Source organism: Struthio camelus, chromosome 1 (assembly GCF_040807025.1).
Source record: "Struthio camelus isolate bStrCam1 chromosome 1, bStrCam1.hap1, whole genome shotgun sequence".
In the NCBI taxonomy this organism is placed as follows: Eukaryota; Metazoa; Chordata; class Aves; order Struthioniformes; family Struthionidae; genus Struthio; species Struthio camelus.
The window spans coordinates 1,953,045-1,971,630 of NC_090942.1; the positions used below are offsets into that span (position 1 = coordinate 1,953,045).

Here is an 18,586-nt window from a genome sequence, read left to right on the forward strand (position 1 = left end):
CCCAACCAACCAGCTGAATTCATCACAATTTTACCAGCTGCAGGTAAAAATCAGGAGCTCAAGTCAGACTAAAGCCTCTTTCTTCGAGGTACCTCCCTGGGCCGATGCGGCTGGCGGCCTTAGGGCTCCTGCCAGACCCCTCTCACAGCAAAACACACTATACAGCACCAGGGCTGAAGTGTGTAAAACGCTGCAATTTTGGTTGTTTTAGCTGGCACGCTGTCATCAGGCACGTTCAGCAGCCGGCAGGGGCAGGCACGTGTAAACAGACGCCGCTAACAAAATCTGTCGCTTGCTGCCGCACAGGGAAGACCCAAAGGCAAAAAATGGGAAAGGCAAACCCATTTAATAAAGGAACAAAATAAGCTATTTTGTTAACAGTCACCAGGAAAAATCTGCACCTCCCCGGGGAGATGGAGTCTGGAAATAACATTCATTTCTTATATACATTTGGCTCATACCAAAACATAGCGACCCACCAGAGATTTAAAAAAAAGACAAGACAGCACCTGTTCTGAGCACAGTGAAAACTTCAGCTTCTCCCTCCTGTCAGTGCATGCCTCAGGCAGGCAAAACCAAATTCAATTAAAAACACAGTACAAAAATATATCGTCGTGACAGAACTACCATGCGTGGTGCGCTCCCCAGCGGCAACGAACCAGTGTATTTTTCAAGTTCTAGATGTACAGGTATTTTAGCGTCACTGTAAACTGCCAAAAAAGGCTCCCCTTTTAGTCACCGAGAAGCCCTGAGGGAAACGGAGCAGGCACCCTCACCTTAAGCTCACGTATATACAAGGTCCTTAGCATCTTAGGATTTACAAAGTTTTATCCCTCGGTTTAAAAAAAATAACTAACTACATACACTTCTAAAACCTTTTTAATTGCCTCCATTTGCAATTTGCTCCCCCAACCCCCATACCAAGTTTCTCAGCAAATATTCAAGGGCCCAATCTTCGAAACGGATGCGAGTGTTTCTCCCCAAAGGGAAATTCCCCAGAAGCGGAGCAGCCACTTGCACAGTCGTGGTTAAACACTCACGTGGGGGTTATACAAGAACACGGACATCCCACCGTTGTCCGAGCTTTTACTGAAGGGACTGTCCCTGCGACGTGAACCGCAGGTTGGCCTGCGCTCCCAGAATGTGACTCTTACTAAAAAATAATCCCTACCTCCCTGTGGGGGGGGGAAGCCTACGAGGCCAGAGGCTCAGAAGCTGGGCTCTGGCCAGGAGGCATCCGCTTGCCCTCAGAAAAAAGCCATTTCTGGTCCCGCTCTGGTGAGGCAACAGGAAAACAGGGATGTTCCTGTAAGTTCCTGGCATGACCCCACGCAGCTGTATCCGCCTTGGTTTCACGCAGGGATACTGAAGCCACATGCCAGCCCGCAAGGCCCTGAAAGCAAGCAGTTACTAGCAGAAAAGCTGATGGGAGAAATAAAATAAATAAATAAATAAGAAATTAAAAAGCAAAGGCAGAGTAACACTGCAGTTGTACTCAGCGCACCCCAACATCTTAGAACGCGTAAGACAGCCACGTTTGAATGGTATGGTTATGTTGTTGTTGCTGTTGCTGTTGCTGTTTTAAATCCATCTATCTGCCTATCTTACAAACATATACCGAAACCAGCAAGTCGCACGCTGTTTTCTTTTTCCCTTATATTTGCAGTGGAGACACCTGAAACATCTGGTGAGGTCACAAAATCCAATTATTGCAATGGGCAGGGATAAAAGATAATGTTCTTGCTGATCGTATGCAATTAAATTAACCAAAAGCTGTATAAACTTACTAACTGGGCGCCTGTTAAGCCTATCTGGAATTTCTTGGATCTTGTGAATCTTGCACTTGGCCACGTTGCAGTAACTGCCTCGTCAAGGGAGCGGCTGGGTACAGCCGTGGGAGAGCCGTCCCAGCTGCGCTGCCGCATTCCACCCTCAAACGCGGAAAGCATTTGTTCGTAGTGGAGTCCCGCGGTCAGTTAAGCTCTTTAGAGCGGTGATGGCACTGAAGGGTAAACGCACCAGAAATAGCAAGGGCTTTTTAAATAGGATTCGTTAAGGTGAGGAGCCGGAAAGAGAAGATTTGCCTGAAGTTCATATTTAGATGCATTTCAACAGTGAAAAAACAGTGCAACTTTTTGAGTATCCTCTCAAAAACTGTACAGGAATTAAAAACGTTTCCCCTCTGTCCACAAAGCAGAGTTTAAATTACCCCTTTTCATACAGTCCATATTCAAGGCAACAAGTGTTAATGATGCTGCTCAGATCATCTTTTCAGAGAAGCAGGATCATTCTTTTTCCGAGCTGGAGTCCTGCTAGAGATGTTATTCTCCAAAAATCCATAGAACGTTGACTCCTGATATACCAAGATTTACACGCCTGCAAAAATAACATTATAATGACAAAACACAAGTAAGTTAAAGCGCCTATTTAAAACAAATCTTTGTTACAAGAAAAACTGCCAACTCAGTCAGCATTTTAACAGTTACGTAGGTATTGTGCTTCAGCTTGAATTAAGTATAGATCTTGCAGAACAAAAAAGTCCGGACATTGCTTTTATGTCAGCGCAGGTTTCACTGTGTACTCTAAACTGCTCTTGCTGTGCCAAAAACAAGAGATTACAGCACAATGGCAATATCTGTCCCCTGTTTATCATTAGCACAATACTTGTAAGCAAGAAGGTAGCAGGCTGGTCGTCTGGCCAAGGACATTATTACACAGCACGCACTCCACAAGATTTTCAATCAACACAAGACCAAATAAAAGCACAAAACATTTCCTGCGTGCTCACACACACAAAACTTACATGGTTTTGTAAAAGAGTTGCTATTATTTAAAAGGAGAAGATGATTTCAATTCCACCAATACTGTCCTATTGTAGCAACTTCAGTTACGGTATTTCAAAAGAGAAAGTTCCTGCTCAGATCTCACACGCGGTGCAAGGATACATAACGTTTGACACTTACCCAAGCATCCCAGATTCCTTTGTCTTTATGATGTACAGAAACATAAGCAATGTATGGAACATGTTGTTTCTGCCCTGAATCCACAGGAAGAGAAGAGAACTTGGAAATGAAATCATGTACAAGCAGTCATACCACTATTTTAGATAGAACGTCTTATTTAAAACAACTGTCGTGTCCTGTCTTTATCTTAGGCAGAGCAATACAGTTTTTCTTGCAAAACTTTTTGCAAGATAAGTATACTGCAGTGCGCGCCATGCCGGCCTGTTAAATAATTTGAGATATGAAAAAGGTATAATAGAGAGAGACATCACGAAACGGTATTACAGCTTGGATTGCTGGGTTTTTGCCTCAGTACTTACCTTTCAATTAGGCAAACATCAGAAAAAGACCAAACTTGTTTTCTGGAGGGACTGTCATCCTCAAATACTTTTAAATGCTAGAGCTTCTCTGATTTCAGAGATCAAGTCACAGCCAGGGCTTAATATAAAATGTGCAGGAAAAGTCCAGTATTTTGATATTGAGGCTAGAAGTTTCCCTCCAAAAATTCCTATAGACAAGCATCAGGCTTGTTGGCATTGAGGAGTGAAGAACTCTCATCAGAGCTTACATAAATTAGTATTTTAGAATAAATCATCAGAAAAATCAACAAGAGGAAGCTACTGCCTGGCTACTGATGCACCCAAGTCAGGCACCGAAGCCATTATTTAGTAGCAGACTAAATACCACACAACGGTCAAAGATCAAGGTAACATTTTTTCAAATCAGGTCTGCTGAAGATATCCTGACAGCAGAAGAAAGCTAACACGATCATACCTGGGGCAGATTGTAGACGTGGCGGTGGTAGATAAGCTCATAGTGGGGTGGATTGATGTTGCTTTGGTAGATGCAAAACACGTTTTCATTTGTAATGTCTGTGAGTGAGAGTTTTAAAACAAAATAGGGATTTTAAGAGTGCCAACGTGATCCAAACAGTAAACAGCAGCTAAACAAGCAGTCCAAGAACACCAATACCTGGTTTATCTGGTGTTTGAATGAAGTGCTGGGAAGTGAAGGTTTTGCCATCAGGATATTTGGGGCTAGGTGGCAGCCTGGAGTCGAGGTAAGTGCAGAATATGTGCATAAGGATCTGTGCAAACAGAAACAGATCTCACTTTAGTGTGATTGAAAAGATTGAGGAACAAAGTGCTACAACGCAGCAGCTTTCTTTCCCTAATCTCAGACATTCTTTCCCTAATCTCAGACATTAGAGCATCTGAGAGTCTGTTGCTGCATCATGGACTTAATCCCACTATGTTTAGAAGCCCAAGGCAGCTTAACACTTAAAGCACTGAATTCAACGGTCCAAGGCATGCCACTGTCGTAAAGACAGCTTCATTTTTTCCTGTAAGCGAAACAGTTTCGGTCACAAGGTGATAAAAGGGTGCTCTGTGTCAGGAGCTCAGTTCACACACAAGTAACTTCATCTTCACATCTTACAGAGTATGGCAAAGCCACGGATCTTAATAGCAAATATACGGCATAAACTACAAGCCATCTGATATAACGATATACTAGCTGCAAGGATTTGGCTTAGAACGGCAGATCCAACCTAATTATAACTTTTCTAAGCATGACACCTGTCTAGCAAGTTTATCCTCTCTCCTCAAAAATGGCAAAACAAAAAAAAATCACTGAAAAAACTTGAGCTGCCCACAAATCTTACCAGCTATGCCAAGATATTGGAAGAAACTGCTAGAACAAGTTTCTTCTTACTTAACAGTGAAAAAATTGCAACACCGCATGTTATATGTTTTAACCCTTAGAGTCCTCAACATTCTACATGCGCAATGCCACCAAATTACTCTGTTATATGATACCTCATATGTTCAATGTATGTAACATGATTTGTTTTGCAGACAAAGCAAAAGAATTTCTATGGCCTAAACGCCCCAAAGCCTCAAGAAGCCTGGCGGAAATCATTGCTTTATACTGCATGTCATGAGACTAACACTACTGTAATAAACTCTTAATTTTGCATTTATTGCCTTGAGTAAATTCATGTCAAAGCTTCAGGACAAGCACTTGTGTTCAGTTCACCTGTTGTATCAGAACTTCTTTCCCAGAATCTTTAGAAGTGTAATATATTGTTCCAATACTAACTCTCTTAGTTGGTTTTGGTAAAAGTCACTGAATTTCAGGGTGTGATGTTCTGTCTTAAGATCTTTAACACTTTTAAGCTTTCAGCTTGCTGTCTGCCAAGATAGCAAGAGCTGCTTCCCAGCGAGTCAATCCCAAATATTTAGTCATCTTCACAACTAGAAAATTAAAACCTATTTCAAGACAGATTTTGTTCAACTTTAGCTTCCAGCAATTCAATCTCGTTATATCTTTGTCAGCAAAGGTGTAAAGCTCGTACGTTCAGATCTCCTGTTTCTTCTTCTCCCCAGTAACTGAGTATCTATATATAGTGGAAAAAGTCACCCTAACTCTCCTTTCAAATAGAGAGTTCAACTGAAGAGTCGCACTGTAAAGCTTGTTTCCCACTCCCTGGATTGCCTTGTGGCCTTTCTTTTAGTTATTTCAGTTGAATTTTCAAGTCGCTGTGTGTACTGAACTGCTTTTCTCCTGACCTTTTGCATTAATTGGCTAAGCACAACTACTCAGTCTACGTTTGTTCCTCTATCCATTGCAGCAAAGGAAAATTAGAAGAAGGTGGAAGGTTCTTCTTGCATTAGAAATTATGAGGTTTGGTTAAGGCAGACTTTTTTTTTTTTTTTTAAATATAGCAGGGAAAATTGCTCCAACAAGATCCCTACCTGTCAGGCTGCTTCCCACAGTTACCTGACTGACATCTCAGAGAGTCTAAATATGAGGCTGGCCTAAGACTAAGGCATACGATTGCATTTTGGTGATCTGCACAATGTCCAATCCCGTTTGCATTATTCTTCATGTAGTTTCACTGACCACAACGGGATTATCAGGATAAGTGAGGCAAACAGGATTTTGACCATGTTTCCCAAAGGACTTATTCGCTGCCACCCACAAAATCTATGCTGAAAGACCCACTTGAGGAAGTTACGTCAAGCCATCTTTGAAAACTTACAGCGCAGTCAGTGGGCAAGTCAGCGTCCCACTTACGGCCTTTGAAATCTCCTCCTCTGTTCCATCGGAATGAGCTCATGCATCCTCCCTGAGAAAGCTCTGAAAACAACAAACTTCATTCAGCTACTTGGGGGTTGAAGGTGCAAGGAAGAACTATTTGACGCTAGCTTTGAGAACATCATACATATTTCCAGTGCAAAAAATAGGAAGACTTCAACTAACGAAATGCTTGTAGAGATATATATTTAGAGGGGTTGAGTTTACAAGGTAATTTTTATTTGCAATTAACAAAGGGATTAAACATGAGACTTCATACCCCAAACACACCGGAGTGAAACGGGAAGTAAGACTTCTAAAAACATTCCAAAAGTTATATGCAAGTCCCACATCATTACATTGTTATAAAAAGAGGAAGTTGGAACAAAAAAAACCTCTGCTACTTGAAAAGCAGCTCTCCTCCCTCCTGTGACTGTAGTTCAAACATCTTAATTGACGGGGTACTGACACCACCGACACTCGACCCAGCTAACTGAAAATGTTTTAAAGTCAGTATAGCGACCACGTACCTTTGATCCTTTCAACCAAATACTCTTGGTTCGGTGTAATATCCAAATACTGCACTATAGCGTTCAGAGTCGGAATCAGTGGAGCTTTAACAAGCGCTGCCTGTTTCAGACTGCTGATGCTGGCTTCTGCATGCAAGAAGAGCCAGCACGTCATCTGCGCCCACGACAGAACTTTGAACAGTCTCCCTTACAAGGCGTTAACAAATGCACTGTTACAAAGAGGAACTTGCTTTTTTGTCTCACTATTTACTAAGGTCCTAGCTAAAGTTAACATGTTACACAGTATCCTAAATGCTCATTTCTAATCCCAGTGAAGTAGTAGCTGCCTCCCTTACACTACAGAATGTAAACGCTACACAGCGCTGTGCAGTCACAAAAGAAGAGAGTCCCTTATCTGAAGGGCTTGCATTCCATAAGAAAATGGAAACACACAGAGTGTGAAAAAGGGAAGAAGGAATATCTATTTTAAAGAGCAGCAGGAGAGCAGCTAGGTGGAGATGATCAGTTTTCCACAGGTATCACAAGAGATGCAGTTCTTGAGGGGAGACGACAAATAGGCCAAAAAAAAAAAAAAAAAAAAAAAGGATTTTTTTAAACGCAGCATAGCAAATCCTGCTCTCGGTTAAGGGGATATACATGTAATATGAGAATGGAAGTAGTTCCTTCAGAGTTGTACCCTGAAATTATAGATAGAATTCCATCTCATCAGAACGTAAAAGAAAGAAAAAAAAAACCCACCACCAGCAAAAAACTACTGCCCTCAACAAAAAGATCATTTCTTCTAATGCTCATAGCTCTGTAAAATCCACCTGAGATAGTCCTCCCCAACCCCAAAACATCAGGGGGATAGTGCTACATCTAGTACAAAGGATCTTAAATGTAAAGGATTAAATGTATATCTGAGATAACAGAATTGTTCTAAGTTTAAAAAAAAAAAAAAAAAAAAAGACTTCCCAGGCCTGTGGATTTAATATTATTCCAGGCACAATAATATTTCTCAGTTCTTAGCAGTATTTGCATATAATGAATCACACCTAAGTTTTCATAAACGATTTAGTGGCCTGTCTGCTTTGAGACTAGATAACGGGTAACAATTCAAGGAAGTAACAGCAGTAGGTTTTTCAGGAAGTAGCTGATTTTGAGGAAGAGTTTGGGAAAACATATACTAATGTAAACAGCGAGAGTTGACAGGCAGCTATCCTTCCAGTGCGTAATAGTTTTCTAACAGTTTAATATATAATAAGGATGCTAATTTGAGCCTTTAACTCTCCAGGGATAAATTCAGATAAAACAAGAGGCTTAAGAATTGTATACTGTATGAGCATCAGCATGCCTTCACCAATATCTCCAGAAATCTTACAAAGAACCCTTCCAGTTGAACAAAATGCGTTACACGAAACAAAGATCACATCAATACAGAGAGCGAATGGAACAGTAATCCTCAGCAGACTTCTTTTCTATAGTACCTATTCAGTGCCCTGCTCGGGGCGGCCCTCTGCCAACCACCACAGGGAACCCCAAAGCTACTGTATCAACCTACCTCCAATCTGCATTTCTGGGTACCCCATTCTTCTCAGCTGAGTGCTCACAGACTCAATCTCTTGCACGAGTGGCACTAAAATTGTCTCATTAATCCACTAGGAAAGAGAAATGCAAAAATTAAAAAGGTTAGAAGCAACAAGAACATGAGGAAAAAAACGTTAGTTTACACCCTAGCCATTATCTTCATCACTGTTACAATCACAAAGGGGCTTAACAACAGAAACGTTGAAGGCAACCACGGAAGAAAAGTCATTAAATTAGAATATCAATTTAGACAGGGTTTAAATGACTCTTTAATTTCATCTGAAATGACAGAAAGTTCAATATAAAGGATTTGGGAAACAAATTCCTAGAAAGTTATCGATAAAGCTTTTCTGAACAATGAGAAAAGTGTTTTTATGAAGCACAGCACATCATTCCTAGAGTTGATTTATACTTTCATGGTCCACTTCCTCTTAACTCTGTTTCAGGACATCAAGAGTCTGCTACAAACACTGTATGCGGCAGTTGCATGCAACAAGATTCGGGAACTGAAGCCAAGCTGCCTGCAGGTTTATGAACAGATGCTTAGGAATCTGACACAGAACAGTCATAATCCCAGTTCTCAGAAAAATCTTTGCTCTTCACTCGCCTCGCTACTTAAAAAACAAAAAAGCCCAAAAGAACAACAATAATTACCTAATCCTCAAATAGACTCAAATATACAATTCTTTTCACCTCCTTAGGCAGACGTGGGACTTTGAGGTACTTTTTCATTCTGCTCTACCTATCCCAACAAGAACAGGCAGGCTATAGAGACAGGACTTACACTTCTGAACCTAGCGGTCCAGGAGTCCATGTGGTCAAGCTGTCGTCGATTCACAATCACCCTTGCCCAAACCTATGGAAAGAAGATTATTATCCACGTACAGCAACTTAACAGAATACCAGAAGAGTTTTCAGGGCCTAAGACGTTTTCTGATCCCAACCACAGCGCATAGTTCAAATTGCATTTGTTCCAGAACTCTCATACATCTACTGGCTGCATCACGTGAATTCTACAGCAGCTTAACATACTACCCTCCTACGCTCCTTTCACAGTACACTAAAATCTTGCCTAAGTCCAAATTCACAGTTTTGAGCTCCCTGCTCTACTAGGATAAAACTGGTCCAAACTGCAGGATAGCACGAAACCGAAAATTCTCTCAGGAGCCACTTTTCTACCTAAATACAGGTACCTCGCTCTCCAAGGGAGAAATCATTCTCCAATTACAATTCAGAATTTGAAATGCACTCCAGTGAGCCTTACAAGTCGTGTGAGGACGGTTAAATGCTATGGAATTTTTCCCTGTCTTTCTAACACTGTTGATGGAGCTCACATCCAAACTTTTGGATGGAGCTACACATTTTCTTTTAGAGCCCCGTTTTTCCCTCTTGGCTCCTTTGGTGCTGAACTTACTTCTTCTGCAGCCTGTGGAGAGCTCAGGTGAGCTTCGTCCTTGTGCGCTGATGGAGCCTGGGACCTGCAAGACAGCTGATACTGGAACTTTCTCAGCACCTGTGCTTGCTCTACTATGGAACGGCTGTAGTTCCAAAAAGTTGGGCTGCTGGAAGGAGAGCTGGAATCTGAACTCCCTGAAATGACATTAAACAGTGCTGTACAATTATCACCGCGTAAACACAAAAGCAACAGTACAGGCAACAGGTCAATATATTAAGGCTTTGAAGGCAGAGACACGCTCACGAATTATCATGAATACACACACACAAGTCAGTCTGCATAAACACCAATTTCATCTTTATGTTAATAAGGCATCGTCTCTATCCAGGACAAAAAAGGGCCTGCAGGTAATTCTCCACCTTTATCTGAAATGCCTTCTCCACAAGATATCCCTCTCATCAAGGTGATAAAGCCCTTCATCTTATCACAGTCCACTACAGCCAACAAATGCTACAGAGATAGTCGATCAGCATACATTTCCGTAAGACCCATTTCTTGGGCCAGTGACAGCAGCATATTTCTATCCAGTACAAGGCGATGGAGGAGAATTTTCTGAAGCTCCTAAGCCACAGAGACACGTAGACATTACCAAATTCTGCCTCATGTCTTAATTGCTTGGTAGAAGACTAAACTGGTCAGCAGCCACCTTTACAAATTTCACAAGTGACTACCGTGTGTATGAGTTAGGTGTATTTACAATAACTCCTCCAGCTCTCTCTTCTTGCTGAAAGTCTTTGCAACTTTTCTCATCACAAAAACAACTCTTAAATAAAATCAACATCCTCTCCTTGCGAAACTTTTCAAGCTATATGAGGATGGTTATTTACCCAACTGAAGCCTATGCTGTTTCTCCTCTTCACTTCGAAGGTACTTTTGCAGTGACTTAAGGTCTGTGATTTCGTCTTCTTGGCCAATACGGGAATTATACAGAATTGGTGAAGAGCGGTAACGAGATCGTAGCCCGCTGCTTTCCACGGGTCCAACACTTGCAGGATATGGTGAACCACTAGGAGAGGGGCTGAAGCTGGAAAGCTTTGGAGAACAAAAGCAAACAGTTCTGTCATATGAGGAAGATCAGAGTTCCACTTGGATTCTATAAACTACATGAATTAATTGACTCAACATACGAATTTATTGCTCTGTTGATTGCTGCTATAAAATATACTCTGTTTTGGGGGAAGGTTTTTTGCCATTTTGTATTTACATTTTGGTTTCTTACTTTTGCTTAGCTCTGAAAAACTAGCTACTCTAACACAAATAAATTGACGCTAGGGAAAGAGGACGAACACTGGTAGAACAAGTTTCCATCTGCTTTGCAGAGGGAGCAAACACACATACGCGACCCTCCGCTGCATGCCGCGCGCCTTCAATAGCTTACGGCGCAACACAAGGACACGACAAGCAAATCCAAACTGTTCCCCTTGGAGCTGTCTTGGTCATTACCTTACTGTAGCTGCTATTTGGCGAATAGGTTAAAGCACTGCTGTAAGAAGCACTGTTGCTTGACAGGGCCTGTAGCTGAGGGCTGTACCCTGCGATACAACCAGAAGCAAACTTTGGACTGGCCCTGGGGGAGCGGGACGGGCTGTAACTGAGCACACTTTGACCCTGGATTGTAGGAGAAGGTGTAGAAGAAGGGACTTTCTTCGCTGCCAGCTCATGCGGTGGAGTTATTTGTACCGCTGCAATAAGTAGAAAAAACACAATTAGCCCTGCAGATGCAGCAACCCAAAACTCTCCTCCTCACTTTAAATACACTGCAAAACACATTTACACAACTCTGTCTTATGGAAATTTTATGACACTAAAAAGATTATTCTAGTCTGACCCCTACAGAATTCAGCAGCCAAGTCACTGACATCAACAAACAGAAAAGCGAGACATGTGACCTCAATTCAGTACAAATCCTACAGCTAAAAATTTCAGTTAATTGCTACCAGACACCTTGCGTAGCCTGGGGTAAGCATTTAACTTATTTGGTTGGCTACCCTACCTGCCTGCTTTATGCGTCTTTAGCACACCTAATGTCTTAATTTACCTGCACAGACAGAGATATTACGCCCTTGAACTCTGGTGATATAACCCTACTCCCACCTGCTGACCTTTTTCTGGAGTCAGCCTAGTGGTGTGCAATATATTGTACTAGCATTTTGCTTTTGCTGTATGTGTCAGAGCTTTGTCAGGTTCTTCTATATTTTATAACTGCACTTAGACATCCAAAAGCTTGCAGAGTGACTGCTCTCTAGTCTGCCATTTTCAGACTGCACACTAAGATCCGTCTGTCTCTCTTTCTAATTCGGCTCTCTTTAGCCAGTGTGATATTAGTAGGATATCAAATTTAAATATAAACCTGCACTCTCCGCCTTGTTCTTAGTCCCATGCATAGGTTACAAATGCTTTGTCCAGCTTCACAAAGTCTGAGTCTCTCTCACTGCCCTTCAACAGCCCACTGTCCTTTTTTATTGTTTGTTTGTTTCCTTTCCAGTTCTCCCCTCAATCACTCATCAAATTATCAGTAATCTTCTGAATTTTAATAAGCTGCAGCTAATTCAGCTTACTGCTCTTGTCAGATGAGGTTACTGAGAACTCCATTCACTAAAGATTCATGGACTTGACCATCTTAAAACAAAAACAACAACAACAACAAGATGACCGTAAGTATTTATTACACCTACCTGCATTCTCCATCCCTAGAAGGATCTGCTGTCTATGAGTCATGACCAAGGTCGTTGGTGCCATTGTGTATTTGAAGTACATCCAAAAATCAAATAAGGCATTGAGGCTGAACAGGGATGCAAGTGCAAGTTCTAGAGCAAACAAAAAGGTTTTTATCATGCTAAGTAGCATGAGCATGAGTAACAGTAAGAGTAAATTATTTGGAAAAACAAGTTCATACACACATCAAAAATAGGTCATTATTAGCGCTACCAATAACTGCCAGTTTGAGCAAGGATGTAAGACTTCTTCACCTTTTTATGCAAGAACCATTAGAGATAAATTTCCTTTCTTTATTGAAATTAGTTTATGCAGCTGTAGTACATATTTGTAAAAGTGTAAGGTATTTTCCAGAAAGGTTGAAACTTCATTGCAGTGGTTTATATCCTATTTATCAAGTGTCTTCCGCCAAATGTTCTGCCACTCATCTCCTAATTTTGCTCTCGCTCTTCCTCCTTTTCATCCTCTAATAGTATTTGATACAGCCAGTTTCGAGCCTACTCATTTGAGACAAACTCTGATTATTGCGAAACGTCATGGAGCCCTACAATACAACACAGTAGTATAATCTAAACTGTTCCCTAAAGCCTTCCTGAGCACATTAACCAGATCTAAGGTATGAAGACAGTTATTCAGGCCTTTTCATGAGACATACTTAAGACAGCTGTTAATATCCTCTTACCTGTCACTAAAATGATGAAATCCCAAGAGTATCCAGAGGGATAAAGGAAAGCAAAATGAAGTTTTGGTATTAAAAAACAAAACCTGCCTTCAAAATGCTTTCTCCAGCAACAAAACTGAAGGCTGAAACCTCTCATCCCCTCAAAAACTAATTTAAACGCTGTGACAACTCACCAATATACCAGAGTGGCCAGTATGTGATGTTGTAATACGAGCTTAGAAGTTTTCCAGTCCTGAAAAGAAAAGCAAAAAGTTACCATTTTACAGCAATTGGGTTCTGGGAAATATTTAGGCATATATAAAGTAGATGCTTTACTTATTTGAGTCAGATGTAATGATCAACATACATGTCAGTGTATATCATCCCTGCAACAGATATATTAAGGAGTCCCCAGGCCCAGACCACCTTCCGCTCTTCACACTCTTTCCTCATCTTCATGGTCCTGTCAATGAGGGAAGCTGCTGATATCTGATCTGCTGCCATTACCTGTAACATGAAGCACACAGAGCAAGACAAAAATTGAAAATTTTTATACAGTAAGATTCTCAGTCAGGAAAAGAACTAAGAAGACGCAATAATGAAAAACAAGTTATATAAAAGAACTTCACCTTTACGTACTGATTCATGTGCGGTGTTAAAAGAAAAAAAAGCACATAATCTTTTTACCAGTTAAAAGAGGAAACATTTCTCCTATAAACTCTGTCAGCCCTGTCACCTCTTTATGGTGAAACAGCGTCCATTTTCTCCATTGGGGTGCAGAGGAGAGAGCCGGATTCTGACCGCGCTTTTGAAAAATAACATTCTCCGGAACGTCAAGGCAACGCTGCCTTCTCCAAGCAAGAGAACCAGGCAAAGGAAAGACCACGCACAACCCAGTTTTTCCTACTGAAAATCCCCACCCACTTCAGTAGGTCTCATAACACCTTCAGCCGGCACAGCTGTTTCTTTCACGTCAGCTCAGGACATCTCAACACCCTCCGTACACCTTCCTATCTTCATGCCCCCCCAAAACTATACGTGGCAGAAATAACACTGGCGACTTTTCCTGCTCCTCCCACCACCACAAGAAACTACCACGGGAAAACCTGCGATGCTCAGTTTTCCTTATCCCCCCCCCCCCCCAGCCACAAGCTTAACAACTCGTCCGCCACTTCATCTTATGAACATAAACCACGTGCTTTGGGGGAAAAAGACTTTAACCGAACTAACCTTACTCCCTCCCCTCCCCTCCCCCTAACCCCCCCCCCAACACACTGCCCATACGCCGCCACCACACGCGGGCCGCCCCGCACGGACCCCACGGTCGCCCCCCCCCCCAGCCCTGTCACACGGCGGCAACCGCCGCCCGCCCCGAGGCCCAGCTCCCCTCACAGCTCTCCCCCACCCCCAGCGCCAAGCACACGCAACCCCCGAGCCGGGAGGCGCTCAGGCAGGGCACCGGCACCCCCTCTCCGCCATCGCGGCCCGTCCCCGTCCCCCTTTCCCTCCCTCCTTCCCGCCTTCCCTCACGCACCCACCCTGACCGCCGCCTCCTCCACGTCTGCGCCTGCGCGAACGGCCGCGCCGCGCGGACGTGGCGTCACCGGCGGGCGGCGACGGCCCGTTGCCATGGGGACGCGCGGGTGGAGGTGGGGGGGAAGACGCGGGGGGAAAGGGGTGGAGACGCGGCCGTTGGGCGCCCCGCCCTGTTTTGGCGGGAAGCGGCGCGCGAGGGCCGCCGCCGCCTCCTCGCCTCAGCGCCTGGCCGCCGCCCGCCCGAGGCGCTGGGAAGGGGGGTGTCTGCCGCGCTCAGACCTTTCCTTACTTCCCCCCCCAGTATACAGTAATAAACAGTAATAAACAATAATAAACAATACAGCAATAAACAATACAGTAATAAACAATACAGTAATAGACTTTGCAGGCTGGCCCAGCGTGGGGGCCGGTGGAATGCTTGAGACCAACGTTGGCTTGGTGCAGGGCTGCCCCTAGGGAGCGCGTAGTCGTAAAGACGCTGTTGGTTGGGGAAAGAGGGGAGACAAAATTAAAAGATGGCTTGGTAGGTCCAGGCCACGGGACCGTTTCAGCCGCCCTGAAAGCCGCCTTGTGTTTGCCTCGCTTCCTAAGCATGAGGGTGAAAGCCAGAAGAGCCTGAAACAGGGATAATTCTGAAGGAATGTTAGAAGCCCCCACCCCAAAGTCATCGATAAAACGCCGCATCTAACCCCTGTGGCCCCGCAGCCCGGGGGCCTCCTCTCTCTGGAGCCTTCGGCAGCTCCTCTCTCTGGAGAAGAGCTCTCCAAGGACGCCGAGGGCATCCTTGGCAGGGCTGCGGGAGGAGGTTTCTCTCGGAGGAGACCGGAGCCGGCCGTTTCACAGAATCACAGAAAGGTTTAGGTTGGATGGGCCCTCTGGAGATCATCCAGTCCCACCTCCCTGCTCAAGCAGGGTCCTCTAGAGCATATTTCCCAGGATCACGTCCAGACAGGTTTTGAATATCTCCAGCGAAGGAGACTCCACCTCCTCTCTGGACGACCTGGTCCAGTGCTCTGTCACCCTCACAGGCAAGAAGTTTTTCCTCAGGTTTAGGTGGGACTTCCCGTGGTTCAGTTTCTGCCCGTTGCCTCTTGTCCTGTCGCTGGGCACCACGGAGAAGAGTCTGGCCCCATCCTCTTGACACCCCCCCTTCAGATACTTGTACACGTGGATGAGATCCCCTCTCAGTCTTCTCTTCTCCAGGCTGAACAGGCCCAGCTCTCGCAGTCTTTCTTCACAGGAGAGATGCTCCAGTCCCCTACTCATCTTTGCAGCCCTCCGCTGGACTCTCTCCAGTAGTGCCATGTCTCTCTTGTAGTGGGGAGCCCAGAATTGGGCACAGTACTCCAGGTGAGGCCTCCCCAGGGCTGAGGAGAGGGGCAGGATCACCTCCCTCCGCCTGCGGGCAACACTCTGCCTAATGCAGCCCAGGATCCCATTGGCCTTCTTGTCCACAAGGGCACACTGCTGGCTCCTGCTTAACTTGGTGTCCACCAGGACTCCCAGGTCCTTCTCGGCAGAGCTGCTTTCCAGCAGGCCAACCCCCAGCCTGTCCTGGTGCCTGGGGTTATTCCTCCCCAGGGGCAGGACCCTGCACTTGCCTTTACTGAACTTCATGAAGTTCCTCTCCACCCAGCTCTCCGCCCAGTCACGTTTCCGTGACTCTGGGGCCGAGTTCTGGCGTTTCCGGGGAACGCGCCCTCCCCAGCCATCCCGTCCCCCCCCCACCCTCCTTCCCCGGTGACAATGGGTGACCGAGGCGCTGGGCCAACACGATCCCGCGCCCCCCTCGCCCTTCCGCCGCGGAGACGGAGCCGGCTGGCGGCCCCTCTTCGGCCGCCGGCCTCCATGGGGTTCCCTTTGCTGCCTTTTTGGCGGCGTTTTTGGGTGAACGACCCCTCGTTCTCCGATGCCGGTCAAGAACCAGATGGCGGGGAGTACGATGAGGACGAGGAAGGCTTTTGGGGGCTCACGGGGAAAATCCTGCTTTGCTCTTTTATCAGCATTTTGATTATCTGTCTCGTCTGCCGTGCTTGTGCTCGAGTAAGATACTACTTTATGTTGTGTTTTGTGCTGACACCTGCCGGCCTTTAGCAGGACCTTATTGTAGGCCATATACAAAACGCCTACCTAAAAAGATTTCACAGCCTCAGAAGTTACTGTTGTGCCACTATAGTTATTATTTAATAACAACCTCATGGGTTGATGTCACCATCGGTTTCAACCCGTCTTTGATCTCGAGGCATAGGGGACTGGTTGTAGCTCTCCCAGTATCCTCCCCCATCCTGTCTTTACTAGTTAAAAATAATCGCTGTGCTGGGTGTCCTAAAAGGCAAAAACACAACGTGATCCAGGGGAGCGCGTGGTGCACTGTGAACTGCCGCGCGACTCAGGCTCTGCAAAGCCGCACATCTTGTTTTCCTGATTTTTGCTGCTGAAAATTTAAGTCGTCAATAAGTAGCTCCATTGTGGTCAGCGTTATTATGTGTTGGTATATAGCTACAAATATTCCAGAGATATCATAATGAGGATCCTGATGCTAAAATGATGCTAATGACGCCTACAAATAACGAGCGACATACTGAAATCCCTACTCATTCCTTACTCAGGGCGTTCCTAAGGTGCCGTGAGGATTAGGGACACGTAAATAATCTATTGCTTACCGAAAACAATAGTTCGATCACCAGCAACGCATAATGAATCGTGTTATAGGGAATTGCACGGGATTAACTTTGATAATTCAGGAGATGAGTTACAGATGGAGCCTCTTGCCATTTCGGTGCTACAGGTTTATCCCAAGACTGTGAGGAAAGAAACGTTTCTATCCAAAGGTGCCCTGTGTAAATAGAGTGGGATTTCTTAGGAACGTAGCCCCGTTGAAAATCTCAGCAGAAATGCCAGCGACTTGAGCGCTCCCCATGTGGCAACAGCGTTTTCCTCCGGTCCGTGCTGGGACGCAGCGGCAGGGCAGGGGTGCAGGATCTGGCCCTGCTCCCCGTGCTATCGCTGGGTAAGGATTAGTCAGCCTTACTTCCCAAGGCCATCGCAATTGCGTCTTTCATCAGCTCACTCGCGCTGTCAGAATTAGCGTTACATGCTATCAAGAAAGAAATATTTATACATTCTTCTAGATAACAAAATCTGTACAATGTGTCTTTTCCCGAAACAGATTCTCCGAAAAAGCCACGAGAAAAGCTTATCTTCTGACAAAAGGGCTAGCGATTCAAAAGGTAAATATGAGTTTCATAAGGTCATGCATAGGGTTCAAAAACACGGCGCAGAAAATGCCTGAGGCCCCTGTGAGAGCGCAGGAGGAGATGCAGAACTGCAGAGAGGGCAGAGGAGACAACCGGGGCACCAGGAGCGCAAGGAGAGCTCAGTCCGACGTTAGTCTTTTCCCCTTGCTCTCTCCCTCCCCTTGAACAGTCCCTTTCCTGGCAGTCTGGTGAATTGTCCACAACTTATTTTGAGTAACACGGTACGAGAGGACAGCAGACGAGTGGGGCCACAGCCTGTGGGCTCCAGCTTGGACATGCTCTGCATGCATGGCAATGACTAATGGTTAAGCAGAGGGTGTCTCTTCCTTCATAACCCTTGCCCTTCCCATGCCCCAATGAGAGCCTACTTTGCTGTATCTTGGTTGCAAGAACTTTTTTTCAGACGGGAGGAACCACAGAGGGTCCAAGCTTTACAGAAAAGGAGTGGCTTCAGCTCAACTTGATGGGTTTTGAGAGGTTTCTAGTTGGAAAGGGTGGAGTGTCATACCCGTTGTGGCCCCATGCCAAAGAGCACAGGCCGCATAGGCAAGCTGTGTATACTGATGGTGGTAACAGTGGTAATTTTAAGGAATGGGGCAAGTTGAACAAAGTTTGGTTGGATTCACGTAGCCTTTCACTTGTTACCGTGTCATTACGGCCTAGTCATGATTCACTGCATGATACTATATCCTCTTTGGATTGTGCATAGCGTCCCCCACCCTGCCTGGGCATTAATGCGCCTGGGCCCTGAGAGCACTAACTGCTGTGACCAGCCTCATGCAGGG

The 18,586-nt window shown here is 44.9% G+C and overlaps 1 protein-coding gene across 8 annotated transcripts; it reads right to left on the reverse strand.

The window, feature by feature from the left end:
- Nucleotides 1-327: 327 nt before the first annotated feature.
- Nucleotides 328-14,629, reverse strand: TMEM209 (transmembrane protein 209). 8 transcript variants are annotated; one of them, XM_068947324.1, is made up of 15 exons: nucleotides 14,547-14,629; nucleotides 13,376-13,515; nucleotides 13,203-13,261; nucleotides 12,308-12,439; nucleotides 11,076-11,314; nucleotides 10,460-10,664; nucleotides 9,591-9,766; nucleotides 8,961-9,032; nucleotides 8,151-8,247; nucleotides 6,611-6,736; nucleotides 6,046-6,143; nucleotides 3,975-4,089; nucleotides 3,777-3,874; nucleotides 2,964-3,037; nucleotides 328-2,376 (listed from the first exon to the last, which is right to left on the reverse strand). In XM_068947324.1, exons 2-15 carry the CDS (start codon nucleotides 13,510-13,512, stop codon nucleotides 2,322-2,324), a joined length of 1,683 nt encoding a protein of 560 aa, XP_068803425.1. In that variant the 5' UTR covers nucleotides 13,513-13,515; nucleotides 14,547-14,629; the 3' UTR covers nucleotides 328-2,321. The 8 variants fall into 8 exon arrangements, with proteins under 8 accessions (XP_068803425.1, XP_068803113.1, XP_068803562.1 ...); XM_068947012.1 differs by having other exon boundaries at nucleotides 6,611-6,796; XM_068947461.1 differs by having other exon boundaries at nucleotides 14,543-14,585.
- Nucleotides 14,630-18,586: the final 3,957 nt, after the last annotated feature.